General features: G+C 45.8%; 1 protein-coding gene across 1 annotated transcript in view; it reads left to right on the top strand.

The window, feature by feature from the left end:
* C11H4orf45 (chromosome 11 C4orf45 homolog) overlaps positions 1 to 16,472 on the top strand; it is a 92,915-nt gene that overhangs the window by 46,020 nt on the left and 30,423 nt on the right. The window contains exon 2 of the mRNA XM_042055986.1: positions 3,296 to 3,528. Coding sequence (XP_041911920.1) covers positions 3,296 to 3,528 — 233 coding nt within the window. The remainder of the gene's footprint in view (positions 1 to 3,295; positions 3,529 to 16,472) is intronic.

Genomic DNA, 16,472 nt, shown 5'->3' with positions numbered 1-16,472 from the left:
AGTCCAGGCCAACCTCCAATTCCCTATGTAGCCAAAGATGACTTTAAGCCTCTCTTCCTCCCGCCTCCACCTCTGGTACCTGGGATTTTATGAGCACGTCCCCTTCACACTCAGGTTTTGCCGTGCTGAGTATGGAGCCCAGCATGATAAACAAGCACTCAACCAACTGGGCTCTCTCCTCAGCCCCTCCCATAACGTTTTATTGAAAATACATGCATAGCTATTGTTTTCCTCTTTTCCCACGGCTGCTTTTGACCTACAAGGGCAAAACTGAGTTGGTGAAACAGATTTTAAGGGACAGCAAAACCAAAACAATTTCCTTTCTGGCTTTTACAATAAATATTTGATGACCTTTAATATCAAAGAGTTCTGAAGGATTTGAAATTTGTTCACAGTAAGAAAAAAATCAAGTCGGGTGGTAGTACTTTAATTCCAGTACTCTGGAGGTGGAGGCAGGCGGATCTTTGTGAGTTAGAGAGACCAGACTGGTCTACAGAGTAAATTCCAGGACAGCCAAGGCCATTCAGAGAAACCTTGTCTCAAAATAAACAAACAAAGAAACATTAAAAAAAAAGAACACTAGCAAGTCCATTGGTTCCCAAGATACAAATTAAGAACTGTAACAGATAAGAGAAGGCTCACGTTAAAAGGCCCATGAATCAGAGAGAAGATTGGGCACATGAACCAGATTTTGAACTAAACACTGTGCTAAGTAAAACTCCTCTCTTTCTCCTGAGAAGTGGCAACACTGCAGAGGTGGTGCCAGATGCACAAGTTGGGTGACCTTCCCTGGCTCACACAGCCAGCTCTGGACAAAACCAGGATTAGGCTCAACACTGTGATCCTGACTGGGTGCCTGATGGAGGAGTGTCTATGTGTTAATTTCATTGGTTAATAAAGAAACTGCCTCAGCCCTTTAATAGGACAGAAAATTAGGTAGGCGGAGTAAACAGAACAGAATGCTGGGTAGAAGGCAGTGAGGCAGACGCCATAGGCAGTCACCATGCCTCTCCTATCCGAGATGGACGCAGGTTAAGATCTCTCCTGGTAAGTGACCACCTCGTGGTGCTACACGGATTACTAAATATGAGTTAATTAGCCAATAAGAGGCTGAAACTAATGGGTCAGGCAGTGTTTAAAAGAATACAGTTTCCGTGTAATTATTTCAGGTATAAAGCTAGCCGGGTGGCGGGACGCAGCCCCGCTGCTCCATCTACAGGTACCGCTTTATGGTAGAGTGTGTATGGCCCCGGGTTCTACCCCAGGCAAAACAAAACCCCTCACAACCACACTCCTTTCTCCTAAGGGTCTGGGGATGAGCCCTGGCCCTTGTGCATGCTCACTAGGCAAGCGCTCTGCCACTCAGCTCCACCTGCAACCTCTTTATTAACCATATCTGAGACTCGTGGAGGTTTATTATCTCCCTAAACCTCTCCGTAACTGTGGGATGCATGCAAGTGGCCACTATAAAATAAAAACAACCACCAAGAAAACCAAAACCATAATTATAAACATTTTTGCTCGCCATTGAGCTATGCAGAGTGCTGAGCTTACTTTTGTTGACTATCTGCAAAGCAAATGTTGCAGGCGCTGTTCCCAAGAACATTTGAACGTGGCTTCCATCTAGCACAACACACCTTACTAGTCCAGCTTAAGGACCCGAGTCCTCCCGTTGATTGTTAGGGTTCTCATTCCTGTGATCAAACACTTGACAAGGGCAACCTAAGGGAGGCGGGAGTTTAAGAAGAGAGGTCACCCATCTTGGCGGTGAAGGCATGGCTACCAAAGCTGGCTACTGTTGTAGAACATTGTTTTAAGGTGTGTTTCTCTTGTTTATGCTGTGCAACATTTGTTTTAATGATGTACAGTTGTGTTGCTTTTGTTTATGTTGCATTTGCTGAACTCTGTAAAGCTGGGATTCTTTGCCTGTCTAAAACACCTGGTGGTCTATTAAAGGGCTGAACGCTGAACGGACAATATCAAGGCAGGAGAAAGGATAGGCAGGGCTGGCAGGCAGAGAAGGAAAACTCTGAGGGCAGCCGAGAAAGGAGAGAAGGTTAGCTACTTGAGAGTGAGCCTCTCTGAATTTCACCTCCATCTTTGAATCCTGAGTTCTATTAGAGGGGTAGAGATCTAGATAAAGTTTCCCTCAGTGACTTTGAGAGAGCCACAGAATCAGGACAGCAGTTGCTTAAGGGGCCCCTACTGAACTGGGTGAGAACCAGCAGGTTACAGTGTGTCCTCGGTAGTCTGGGGCAGGCAGCAGGCTGCAAAGTGCGTCAGGGCCATAAAACTTCAAGGCTCCATCTTTTGGTGACCCACTTCCTCCCGTGAGGCTCCACCTCCCAAAAGGTCCAGACTCTTCCAAAACAGCCTTTCTACCTGAGTCTGTGGGGGATGTAACAGATGCACCCGACCCGTGGCCTTGACTTCCCTAGACTCCCCAAACACCAAGCTCTTGACGAGCAGAACCGCAGTCTTAGGCTGCAGTGCCTCCCGTAAACTGTTGCCGTGTTGATAGAAATGAAGGTCTCCACACACATCATCAGCTTCCAAGTGTAGATGTGAGTGATCTCTGCCCAGATCTGGGATTCCTGTTTGTCTCTCATTTCATTGATTACTTTCATTGTTTTACATTCTGAAGGCTGATGCTAGCTCCCCTGCCTTGAGTCGTCATCTGTCAGAGCTGTCCCGTCTCGTCATTTTCTGTTTTCTAATGGCTTCTAACACATTTAGGGTATTTTCACACTCATTTAAGAAGCCATAGATGTAAAGCAAATACCCCCGGGTCTGAAGGCTAGCCCTTGCCCATATGTCACAGATGAGGAACTTTAGAATTGAAATGTGTCTTTCTTGAATTAATTACAAACACAGAAGCTTCGTGGAACCATTGAGCGTCCAGCTTGGAAGGCAGCCTGACAGTGTGGAGAGTTTGTCTCTGAACTTTGACTCTGAACAAAGAACCAATCTTTGAGACTTTCTTTCCCCATCTTAAATGGGGTGTGGGGGGGTTAGAGTCTACCTTTAACAGCTGTTAATAAGGATTCTTTGACTTAACCCATTTAAACGGCTGATAATCATACCTAGGACCATTAGAAAGTGCCATAGTATTTACTCCACAATTGAAATGAAGGCATCTCAGAGTTCAATCCCCAGGACCTTGCAAACTGGGCTGAGAAACCTGAGACACCTCCCACACACATACACATGAGAGGAGAGAGAGAGAGAGAGAGAGAGAGAGAGAGAGAGAGAGTAATGTGAAGGTTATAACATGCTTTCTTTCTGTCTCTTTAAGGTCCGGACTACATCAAAGACCACTTGCCTAAAATCCACCAGCATACCGCCTACATAGGAGAAAAGCGTCCAGCCTTAGAGAAAACTGGAGATCTCAGATATTTATTGAGATCTGCCCCAAACCGAAGCTTGCCAGCAAAATATAAACACGAGTATGTTGGTGGAATTGGCTGGGGGATACCAGAGTACAGTTTCATCAACAGATCAAGACTGGGGGACGGCTTTCACAACAAGGTACCGCTCTTAATTTCAGTCTTCAGAGGCTCCTGCGTTCTTATTTGAGCTGATTCACTGCGAGTTTGCCTCGTAGGTAATGTCAGGCCCTTAGTCACACTGAGAAGCATTTAAGCTCTGCAGGAAGAAACTGCTGGTGTTGGTGATAAACGTACTTATTAGCAGCACAGCCTTTAGCCCAGTAGACGAGATGGGAGGCACAAAGACAGTGCCACCAACAGAGCGCAGCTCTGTGCAGTGATGGGAATGTCCCAGGGTCACATGCGTGCGGGGCATATGCACATGTTCTTCGTGCTGGCTCTGCTCGGTGAGTTGGCCATTTTGGGGAAGAAGGTGGCGCTGAATCTCAATCTGCAAGGCAAAAAAGCCACTAAGTGTCAGATCTTGAATGTCACCATGCTGAGCGTGCTGTGGCAGTGACCAGGGCTCCGCAGTCTAGAAGCCCTGTCTTGTTTCCTTTGGATGGTGCGGGCCGAGGCAGGTGCCCACGCGGTCATCTCAAAATAGAAAGAAGTGGCTTTAGAAGCGGAGTCTGAGAAGGCCAGTGTATTTACAGACAGGCTTTAGCACCTTCTATACGCGGGCGATACAGATAGGATCACACAGTGGGTGCGTTTTCAGATTTCCTCAAATTGTTTTGTGAAATTTGTGCACGTGATGAGTGTTTATGATGTGTGGTGTGTGTGTGTGGATAAGGTATGTGTGTAGAGGTATGTGATGTGCGGGGTGTGTGTGTGTATTTGCACAGAGACTGGTCTTGCTTGGCAGAGGCTTTAAGCCATGGTGCTTTCTGTTTACCCTTTCTTGGTCCTACTGTCTTAACAGTAATCCTTTTCATATAGGTCCACCTGTCTCTCGAAACAATCTTAAACAGCTTCCTTTTTTGCCTTATCATATTTTGTCTTCATAGTATATTTATTTTTTTGATTGTTTTTCAAGACAGGGTTTCTCAGTAACTATGGAACCTGTCCTAGAACCCGCTCTGTAGACCAGGCTGGCCTTAAACTCACAGAGATCCGCCTGCCCCTGCACGAGGACTCCACAGGAGTTGTTAGGAAGGTTTATGAGAAATGATCAAACAAGCAAAGCCCACCAATATATCAAAACTATCCAACTAATAAGACATTTTTATAAGGATACATTAAAGAAATAGCAAATATGCCTTGGAGCAAGGTGACCATTAACAAATACATTGTAACTGATAGAATGCCCCAGCCCCAGAAAACAGTCTTACTGTTACTACTACTGCCAGCCTTGAGCCACATCTGTCTCCCAGAAAGAATGTTTTGCCCTTCACAGCTGGATCCCCACACCTAAGCCGTTCCCCTACCCCCCCCCCACTTCTGTAAGAGGCCTGACCAGCTCCCTGGCTTCTAACATTTGCACCCCAAAGGAAGCTTGATGCCCCTGCCTGCTGTGCTATAAACAGTCTAGACAGGTGAGGCCAGCTTTGCTCTCTCTCTAAGAGAAAAAGTTTAAGACCCGACTTTATATAGGCAATGGATAAAAATTATAAAATGAATCCTTAATAACAATTGCCATTCCCCCACCTGCATTCTTCAGAACTCCTAACTAGAGAGCAATAATAATTTTAAAGCACCTTATTTTTACACGGCTTCTGTCAAAGTTTTCTTTCCTTTTAATTAAAATATAATTATGCCATGTTTCTCCCTTCCCTTTCCTTCATCCAACTCCTCGTATGTGCCCACTCCCCTTCCTGGCCTCCTCCTCTTTAATCTTCGACACTTCCTTAAAGGACTTAGAGCTACAGAGGAAGGAAGGCGCCCAAGAGGGAAGGCGCGTAGTAACTGGAGAGGATGCACCTACCCACGAAGCCCTTTGCTGGGGCTGCCAATCTTCCCCTCCAAATCCCAGCCCTGATTTCCTGTGCGTCCAAGGTCAAACCTTCAGTCTAGACTTGGTTCTCAATTCCTTGTGAACCCGTTTACCACCAACACTCAGATCATGAATTTGCATTTGGAGATATACACATCAGTTCTGCGTACACAAACCCGCTACAAAGTTTGTGAAGTGTGAGGAATCAGAGTCAATGGGACAGGTGTATAATCCTTGGAGGGATTACAACTTGGGAGGCTGAGGCAGGGGAATCATTCAAGGCCAACCTAAGCCATGTAGAGAGAGAAAAAAGAGAGAATGAGAGGGCCAAGGAAAAGAGGGGATGGAGAGAGGGAGAGGCAAGGACAGGAGGGGAGGGAAGACAAGGAGGGGAGGAGAGAAGGAGGGAAGAGGAAAAAGGAGAGAAAGAGATGCAATAGAGGTAGAGAGAGAGAGGTCTCAGGACAAGGAATGAGAGGCGAGGAGTGATGTCAACTGAGGTCACCTTAGAGAGGACAAAAGGGGCCACTTAAATGATGTCTCAGTCCACTGCCTGCTATTTCTCCAAAGCCTTTTGTTCCCTGCGACTTCTCCCCCATCTATAGCCATTCCTTTCCCATGCTATTTCATGTCTGGCTGCGGCCACTCCTCAGAGTGTAGTCTGTGATAGCTCCAAACTGCAGTTTTTACACAGTTTTTACACAGACCTTCGCGGAATCTTTTTTTAATAGCTCCGCAGCTGTGCTTCCTAATTTGAGCTCCAGGTCTGTCTGAGACCAGCAGCCAGGATGCTCAGGCACCTGAAGGGACTCCTGCGGAAGTGCCCTGGGCAGCTGCCCTCTACCAGGAACCTCTTTAGAGCGAAAGGGGGCTCCACAGATCATGGGACAAATTCTCTGGCTTGAGCAGTGAGATAATAACCTCCGTACCAAATGACAACCTGAATGTTTAAACACTCGCCACCCTATAAAGGTCAGTGAAATAAACTCATAAGAACCCCCGTCTTGTGTGTGTGTGTGTGTGTGTGTGTGTGTGTGTGTGTGTGTGCGCGCGCGCGCGCTCATGCACACGCGTATATGCATGTGTGTGTGTTTGTATGTGTATTTAGCTATTTCTAGTTTATGTGTTACAGTACCATGGTAATGCATGCATATAACAGCCAGGAAAAGCCCATTACTTTTGCTATTATTTCAGATTTAAGAGCAGCACATTCTTCTTGTTTAAATGGATTTGGCCTCTGTCAAACTAAGTATGTCATTTCTGCAATAATATCTGGAGCCAAATGAAACAGTGTCTGTGGCATTCTAATGGCCTCTGCAGCGGTCTGCCTCCTCACCCCGGCCTTGCTTTAACCCAGACCTCGGCAAGGTCAGCTGACTTCCTGAGGCCCGTTTTCTGCTCCTGCACTCTGACCTCATAGCGAATTGATTTAAGTCAGTTGCTTTCCCCACAGAAATGATGTCATGTTGGACTTGGTCAGCCATTCTTCATTGGTATGATCCCCAGGACAACATTAAATCAGTTCACCACGAGAATATATTGCAACCATTGTGTGTTAAATATAGCAAGCCACCTGTATATGCATACGTGAGGTGGTTAATACATTTTTTTCCAGGCTTTGATAATTCTGCCTCTTTTAACCACCACAAATTCTAACAGCCTGCTCTAGGTGAAGCTTCTTTTGACAGTTTAATGACATTTGAACAGATTTCTGTTAAGATGCTGAAGTCCGTCATGACAGTTTATCCTACATCGGTTGCTTTGTTGGGCATTTTCCTCACTAGTGAATAACTTAGGGACGGTAAGCAAGAACGACAAGGACAGTTTAATGAGAACACGCTGCGATCCTCTCTGTTACCATCTGGCAGATGAGGGGACTGTGGTATGGGCAGGTGAGCTCCATTCCTGAGGTCACAGATACTGCCTGACAGAGCCAGGGTTTCAACCCTGTCATGCCAAGCACACAGGGAGAGAAGGAGATGCAGGAAATGCAAGGCCAGGCTCCAGCTGCCCCAGTTACATGTACATCCCTGTGGCCGGTGCTCCTCTGGGCCAGTTCTAGTCGCTACTTGGCTAAAGCATGTAGCTTTTTCTGACATAATTCTGACATAATTCTGTCAGTGTTCTTCCAGCTTCCCACTCAGTACTGTTTATACACATAAGTACACCTCGTCTGTAATATGAAGTTGTTCATAGGGACTAGTGGATGGAATAATAATTTGGCCATGCTTACCTTTGGAATTTTAATTTAAGAAGCATTTGAAGCCCTCGGAAACAAATCAGATATTATCAGTATTATTATAGGGGCCAGAAAGACAGGGCCTCTAAGAGACGACACTGTCTTTGTCCTGGGCAGTGAAACTATCAGTCTCCTCTTTCTCAAATCCAACTACAAAAAATGTTGCCCATGTGGAGCTGCTAAAAATATAGAGCACATCAGAACACATATTTTCAGAACTTGGGGGTTTTCTCCACATTCCAAAGATTCGCATCTATCTGTGGTTTCATTTGGAATAACCATAAAGAACCCCCGGCCTTGAGCCCGCTTTGGGAGCGCCAAGGACTGAACCTACTGCTTCCCGCGTGCAAGGCAAGCGCACAACTGCAACCCCAGTGTCGGAGATTTTAGACACAGGATAAAGCTGCTTCCCCCTTCCAACCAAGTTATAAAAGAAAAATAGAAAATTATTTTTCTAAAACAGTTGTGCCTGGGCTGAAGACATGGCTCACCAGTCAAGAGTACATACCACCATTGCAGTTCCCAGCGCCCGCAGAAGGCTGCTCCCAAGTGTCTGCACCCCAGCTCCAGGGCATCTGACCCTCCAGTCTCCATGGACACCTGCACTCTCTCTCTCACACACAAGTATCAGTAATAAAAAACAAGTCTTAAGACAGCCATGCCTCTGGAATGCTTTGTTCTTTCTGAGATTGGATGTGTCCAGTGTTCAGGTCCCAACTTTATTTCTTACAGATATGGGCACCTAAGAGTTTGTAGTTTAATATAAAAATGATTCTTACATTAACACCTTCATTCTCAAGTGCTGGATATAGTAACACACTTCCATCCGTCCCAGGAAGCGCTTGGTGTGCCACATGTCGATTGCTTGGGAGGGAGGAGAAACCTCTCTTTTCCTTGAAAATAATATAGTAACATCATTTACCTTCTTCAACCCTGATGTTGTATTTTCTGCCGTTTTACAAAGTTTGAATTTATAGAGTTCCTCAAAGAAGTAGAAGAAAGTAATTTTCTTATAAAAATCTTAGTTAAATCTGAACCTCCAGAAAAATACATGTATGTCTGATCCTGTGTAGATGGTGTGTGTGTCCCATGCTATGGTCGAGACAGGTTATGATGAACAGCATGTTAGTGTCAGCTAGGAACAGGAAGACATGTGATCTCACTCACAGCCAGAATCCCCAGGTGCTGATCTCAGAAGTGAATGAAGTGTGGTTACCAGAGATTTAGGGAGAGGGCACTGATGTCGTGGAATATTCTTTTAAGGTGTGTTACTTTTGTTTATGCTGTGGAACATTTGTTTAATGAGGTGAAGATGTGTTGCTTTTGTTTATGCTGCGGAACATTTGTTTAACGAGGTGAAGATGTGTTGCTTTTGTTTATGCTGCATTTGTTTAACTCTGTGAAGCTGCGGTTCTTTACCTGTCTAGAACACCTGAAGGTCTAATAAAGAGCTGAACGGCCAATAGTGAGGCAGGAGAAAGGATAAGAGGGGCTGGCAGGCAGAGAGGCGAAATAGAAAGAGAAAGGAGGAACAAGAAGGAGCAACTAGAGAACAAGGGGAGGAGGATGTCAGGGGCCAGCCCCACAGCCACCCAGCCCCACAGCCACCCAGCCCCACAGCCACCCAGCCCCACAGCCACCCAGCCCCACAGCCACCCAGCCCCACAGCCACCCAGCCCCACAGCCACCCAGCCCCATAGCCACACAGCCACCCAGACACACAGCCACACAGCCACACAGACACCCAGACACCCAGCCCCACAGCCACCCAGCCCCATAGCCACACAGCCACCCAGACACCCAGCCACCCAGCCCCACAGCCACCCAGCCCCATAGCCACACAGCCACCCAGACACACAGCCACACAGCCACCCAGACACACAGCCACACAGCCACCCAGACACACAGCCACACAGCCACCCAGACACACAGCCACCCAGACACCCAGCTACCCAGACACCCAGCCACACAGCCCCACAGCCACCCAGCCCCACAGCCACCCAGACACCCAGCTACCCAGACACCCAGCCACACAGCCACCCAGACACACAGCCACACAGCCAGGCACGGAGTAAGAGTGAAAGTAAGAGATACAAAAGAAAAGGAAAAAGCCCAGAGGCAAAGGGTAGTCAGGACAATTTAAGAAAAGCTGATCAGCCGGGTGGTGGTGGCGCGCACCTTTAATCCCAGCACTCGGGAGGCAGAGAGGCAGGCGGATCTCTGTGAGTTTGAGACCAGCCTGGTCTACAAGAGCTAGCTCCAGGACAGGCTCTAAAGCTGCAGAGAAACTCTGTCTCGAAAAACAAACAAGAAAAAAAACAAAAAAAAAAAAGAAAAAAAAGCTGATCAGACACAAGCCAAGCTAAGGCTGGCCAATTATAAGTAAGAATAAGCCTCCATGTGTGATTTACTTGGGAGCTGGGTGGCAGGCCCTCCAAAAGGGCAGAAGATAACCAGCAACAGGTTGAGTGGGTTGATCCGTGGATACTGCGCTGGAGTTAAGGGGCAGTAAGCAACTGACTTAACTCCTCTATGTAGTATATCCATCGCACTGAGTGCAGTCTCTGCATTTTCAAATTTCAGTAAGACGAAAATACAACCGGTAGTTTAAAAAAAGTAGTTCATTTGGAAGCAAGCATGGTTCTCTGGCTATCATAGCAGCCAGAGGCCTGGTCTCTTGGCTAAACTGGCACCTTTCCTCACTTAAGGATGTGACTGTTGCAGACAGTGGTTGGTCAATTGAAAAATACGTACCTGTTTTCTATCATTTTTTTATTATGATGTGGAAATATGGGAAGAAAAAAGAAAAGGAAAAGAACCCTATGAACCTGTAAAGAGATTGTATCCCTTAATTATAAGGATAGCTTAAAGTACCCGGATTATTACAGGGCCTGATAGAAAACCTTGAGTGCATTTCTGATGTAAGCATTAACTTTTCCACCAACCAATAAAATTAAGCTTCTTAAAGTCAGAATTACACGCACTCCACAGACTTTCAGCTGACATTAGTGGATAATGACAGGAACACCAGAAGCTGAGAACGGATTGATGAGCTTAGACTATGCTCTAGCAAAAGTGGTCTGACTCTACAGTTAAGTTTTCGGTTTATTGTTGAAGAAATTCTGCAGTTTGTTCATGATCTAATATCGCAAGCACAGATGGATCAAATGCCAGGACATCTGTTTTCTAAATCTGGCTTTGATCCTCTCTTAAGGTCACTGGAGGGAAGTCCTTAAAGCATGATAAACTTGCACTTCCTCCATGCATAGCACTTGCAGAGCGCCTCAGCTATGGAGACAAAAATGCAGAGAATGTGGAGTGAATGAGACCAGACGTGTGGCATTCTCTGCTTTCCCACTATGGCATCCTGCAAGCCATGAAACCTCAGCCAAGCAGGATGGAAAGAATTCGTTAAAGTAGAAGGGCCTCTTATGCATGTGGCCCCAGCTCTGTGTCTGGGCACAAAGAAAATAGTACTACAGTGATTGTAGATTGGGAAGCTCCTTCAAGTGTAGAGTCTGCTTAGGCTTAAGCTTACAGTGATTGTCTTTGAAGATTTGGGAAGCTCCCGATCCTTCAAGTGTAGAGTCTGCTTAAGAAGCTCAGGTCCTGATGGGAATCGCTAGCAGAATAGGTTACAGGGCTGACATTAGAAGGTCAGTTATCAGAACTACTCCAAACAAAGAAGGGTCTGGTTTTTCTCTAAAAGAAAATTCTAGTGTATTTAAAAGGAGGTAGCCTATAACAGGGGGAGGGAGACAATGCCTCATCTAGACACCAAAAGCTATTAAATACAAAGCCCACGCCAGGAGCTGTTTATTAAGTGGGGTCCCACAGACCTCAAAACGTCACAGGCTATTGTCATTGCTCTTGGTCACCCTCCAGAGCCTGACAGTGAGACCCTATGGCCAAAGACAACACATACTTGTGTCATAGAACATGAAGAAATCAAGCTGGTCCTGATGAGGACGCTTCATACCCACTGGAGAGCGTTCACAGTGCTAAATGGTGCCTACATGCTACCGGAAGAGAAAAGTAGTCATCAGACTTACCCAGCTGTAAAACCTGCAAGCTGCCGTAACAACCAAGGAGGCAGGAGATGCAGCAGGCGCAATAGTGGCACAAACATTATGAGAGCAACCAACCACTTTCTGACTGGCTTTAAGGCCAGCTACACAAGATGGAACTCATGTGTGGCACTGCTGTGGAGACCAAGACCCTGTGTCTAAGTAGGTCATAGGCCCTAGGGCAGAGCCTACAACTGTGTATCTGCTACATGGCCAGAGCGGAAGGATTTTTATCTTCCCTCTTTTCTGTCAGATTTATTTACTAGTATTTTCATAACACCATAAGTTTCTTACCTATAAAATGAAGATTATATTACTTTTCTACTGCTACGTAGCAGATATTCATAAATTCAGAAATGTAATGGCACACCATGTATCTGCTTCCAGATCTACAAGTCTGAAGTCTGGGGAAGGCATGGCTGCCTTGCTGCTCAGGTCTCCCAAAGCTGACATTGGAGTAACTCTGTCATCTCTTTCACGTTCATGTGATTGTGACAGAGTCTGCTTCATGGTGGTTGTAGGGATGGGTGTCAGCCAGGAGCCATTCTCCCTGAGAATGCCCAGATTCCTAACCACATGACTCTTTCACGCTTAAGGCTACTAAGGAAATCTCCCTCAGGTCTCGCGCCCCTCAGCATTACAGCCTTTCTGTCTAGAACTTTAGGGTCTTCTAAAAACTCTGTTAGGTTAGGCTCACTAAGGCTGCATCTCTCTCTCTCTCTCTCTCTCTCTCTCTCTCTCTCTCTCTCTCTCTCTCTCTCTCTCTCTCTCTCTCTCTCTCTCTCTCTGTGTGTGTGTGTGTGTGTGTAGTACAGCCTTGTGCACGATGCTAGGCAAGTACTCCGTAACACAGCTACGAGACCTCGCTAAGTTGATCAGACTGTCCTTGAACTCACCCTGTAGCCTAGGCAGAAGCAGAAATTATGATTCTCCTGCCTCAGCCTCCCAAGTAACTGGGACTACAAGCCTATGCCCACCACACTGGGCAAATCCTTCTTAAATTCAAAGGATTTAGGGCCTTGATTATGCTTATAAAATCCCCCATCAGCAACACCCTGTGTGTAGATATTGGGTGGACTATCTGAAGAAAGCACGTTTACCAGAAATGAGAATTCGGGGGGCCATTGGAACTCTGCCCACCACAGGGTTAATAGGAAACCCTGAGTTTTGTTGTCTGGATTAAGTGAGGTATGTGTGCATAGTGCTGGCATAGGTGTTTCACACAGCAGGGCTCAGCAAATGGCATCCAGGGGCTTTCATGTTTCTATCTGCCCATCTTTTCCAGCTGCAGGGCGGTAGAGCCATGATAGAATTTGCGCACCACTTGGATACACACCAGGAAGCAGCAATTCCGGCTCTCAAGCTAACATACTCACAAAGCCCAGTGTTTACTGCGTGCTTAAAGTTGATTAATTGGTTCAAATTATTTGAAACAGTACAGTTAAACAACAATGGCAAAAACATTCAGGCTCCTCTGTAACGGGGCATAGAATGCAATGTGGGTCTCTGCATTGCTCTTTCTCTTTACAAGGAAAGTGCATCGCAGAGGCTAAGCCCTAACCGCTGACATTTTCCAGAAAGAACTGTTTTGTTTCAACCCTTGCACTGAATATATAATGAATACTTCAGATGCCCCGATCTTGCAAAGGCCTTTATGCCCTACTTGATTCAGTAATTCCAGTCTAAAATAGGCGACATTATGCAGTTTAGTGGCTCAGGACAACAATGCGTGTGCTTATCACAGGCTGTGGGAAGAAAGACACCTAAGGGGTTAACAGTAATATTTTGCAAATTGAGGCAAGTAGAGAACAAACACATTAGCATAACAAAAGATCGCCGGAGGGAGTACTGTGGGGGGGGGGACTGAGAGCCCAGTGTTACCAAGGAAGGAGGCTGGGGAAGAAAACCTTAGTGTGTACACATTCTCAAAATACATTGCATTGCATCCGGTCTACCGATAAGAAAGCCCCTAGTGACAGAAATGGGTAACATCGGCCCTTCCAGTAAGGAAAGCTCCATCAGATACCCTCGAAAAAGCATTGTGGAATATAACAAAGCAAGGATTTCTCTGGAAAACAGTCCCACAGGTCACCTGAGCATGGCAGGGTTGCACTCGAGGTGGGTGGGAAGTAAAAGGGGAAGTGGCCTTGTCCCTAGAACTAGCCCTGGATGTACGCAATTAATTTAACTCAGTCTTCACCAAAACGTGTTCCGCTCACAGTGGCTAGCTTGCATTTCCTTTTTACTAACCCCTAGACATGGTTTACTAACCCCTAGACATGGTTTCATAGGAAACGTTTAATTTTGACCTATAATTATATTTGTTAACTGAAAAATGTAATATATAAAAACTTCACAAAAACATTATGTATTTGTGGATTGTATGAAAATGTTAGAATTTTGTTTATTTATCTGTAGTTCTGGGATAAAATGTAGGACCTCATGTCTATCAGGGCAACAGGCAAGTGCTCTACCCTTGAGTAACATCCCCAGGGGACTAATCTCTAGATCAATATTTTCTTTATTATGAATAATGGGGCCAATATAAATGTTTATATGATTGTGAATTCATTAGGTTTAGCACCTTGGTGTGCATGGCTACTCAAATAAGTCACAGTGTGTTTGTTAATAAATTAAAACACGAAAGGGTGAGCGTATTTAAAATAACAAGTTTTTGTTTGTGTGTGTGTGTGTGTGTGTGTGTGTGTTTTGTTTTTTGAGACAGGGTTTCACTGTAGCTTTGGAGCCTGTCCTGGAACTAGCTCTTGTAGACCAGGCTGGCCTCAAACTCACAGAGATCTGCCTGCCTCTGCCTCCTGAGTGCTGGGATTAAAAGCATGTGCCACCACCGCCTGGCAATAACAAGGTTTTTGACATGAACCCTGTAATTCCAAGAGAAGAAAAGACTTCTTAGCATTTCTGACAAGAAGATGTCATGCTTTTGTTAATAAATCTTGAGTAGCAAAAGATCAAAGAAGAGCATCCAAAGAAAATAGTAAACTCACTTTTGAATTAGTGTGTCAACTGGTTTTTAGGGAATTGTATGCCAGGGATCAACCGATACCATGACCTTTCCATTGTTCAGAGATCACTACTTCCGCATTGCCTGTTAACTAATGGCCAGCTCTGCATTAAACTCGTAACCGACCCCTTCCTATGTATGGTTGCTTTCTGTATGGGGGTCAATACTGCCATTTTGGGTCACCTGAGCAAGCAGGTGCAATAAGGAAATAGAGCAGAAACAACTATTAGGCAGGCTAGCAGCAAAGCCGTTCCAAGAAAAGCCTGGGCAAGAGGAAGAGGGAAGGATATGAGAACATCTGGGGTTGCCAATTGCTGCTGAATGTTCATGGTTATTGCTATTTTTTGAGCTGCTATGAATCTGGCACACCTCCTGTCAATATAAATTTTTAAAATGTATTCCAAAGCAGAAGTGAAATACTTTTTTTTATGTTTTCATGTTGTAATTTTCAACCTAGCCCAGAAAAACTGAGAAGTGATTGTAGTCCTAAAGCCCTCTGAATATGAACATGACACCCCTGTTTCCCAGCTCCTTTCTAAGATGGGGAAAGGAACTGGAACACAGAGAGCATTCACCCAGGAATAATACAACATTCAAGCATACACGGGAGCATGGGAGGGTGTGGGATTTCATGCTTTCTCTCTCTCTTTTCTTTAAATGTGAAACTGATATTTAGCTACCAAATAAATTCTCAACTGTCTGAGAGTTTTCAGGTCTGCTACAGGCCTCTAATGCCAGCTCTTCCCTACTCCGCTGACACATTGACTAACTCTGCAGAGCCCTCAAGTGCCCACTTAAATGATGGCTGACAGTCCACAGTGCTGCTTCCTCACAGAGTCAGAGCCGGGCCAGTTCCCCAGTCTTTGTCAGCCCTTTTCATTCACACAGAGGGAGTGGAGCTCGTGGTGACTGTTTCCTCTCAGGCCAGGAAGCAATAGTGATCATCTCCACTGATTTTCTTTTTAAAAATTTTAAACATAACTTTTCTTTTTCTTTAGGAATTTCACACCATGCACCCAAATCGCACTCATTTCCCGGTCCCTCAGTATCTGCCCTTCATTCTTGTAGCGTCCCCCACTTCCCCCATGCCAAGGAAAACTGGAAATAATAAACATTTAAAAATACAAATAAGAATATTAAACAAACAAAAAACCACTTTGTTCCTCCATCTCCCCACCCCTCCATCATCTCCTCTCAGTGGCCCTGGGTGCTGCAGAGTATCGTGCCCTATTCCCTTTTGTCCAAACAGCTTTACTTGCAAATGTTCGCTGTATAATAATGTGTCAAGTTCAAGGTTGCTGGCTTCTGGTATACCGATAACCCTAGACCCTCACTGAGTCGCCTCAGTTGTCCTTCTGTTGCCCCAGTCGTGGAGATCCTGCAGCTATGATTCCCCAGGCCCAGTCGCTTCCCGTGCTGCAGCAGGACGTAGAGAGGACAGATGCTGGAGAGTGCCAACCCCAAGTCCTGGATGTTTGTCTCGATGGTAGCTGAACTGCTCAGGCGGGCATTGGGACCTCTGCCCTCTGAGGGGCAGAGCCAGCTCTCTCACTCCCATGGTGGGGAGCGGGACCAACTCAGCACGGCCCTAGGATTTCAAGACATTGTTCAACACTTGGTTTGCATGAGCCCCGATGGCAACATGGACAATAGACATCAACAGATCCCAGCTGCATCAGGACCATGACATGGCCACAGCAGCTGCTTGAGCCTACTTGTCTCCATGGCCCTGGGTGGCACCTCAGGCCTCACAGATCCAAATGGCCTCAGCAGCAATGTT

The sequence above is a fragment of the Arvicola amphibius genome, chromosome 11, assembly GCF_903992535.2.
Source record: "Arvicola amphibius chromosome 11, mArvAmp1.2, whole genome shotgun sequence".
Lineage (NCBI taxonomy): Eukaryota > Metazoa > Chordata > Mammalia > Rodentia > Cricetidae > Arvicola > Arvicola amphibius.
This window is presented reverse-complemented; position numbering and strand designations above follow the sequence as displayed.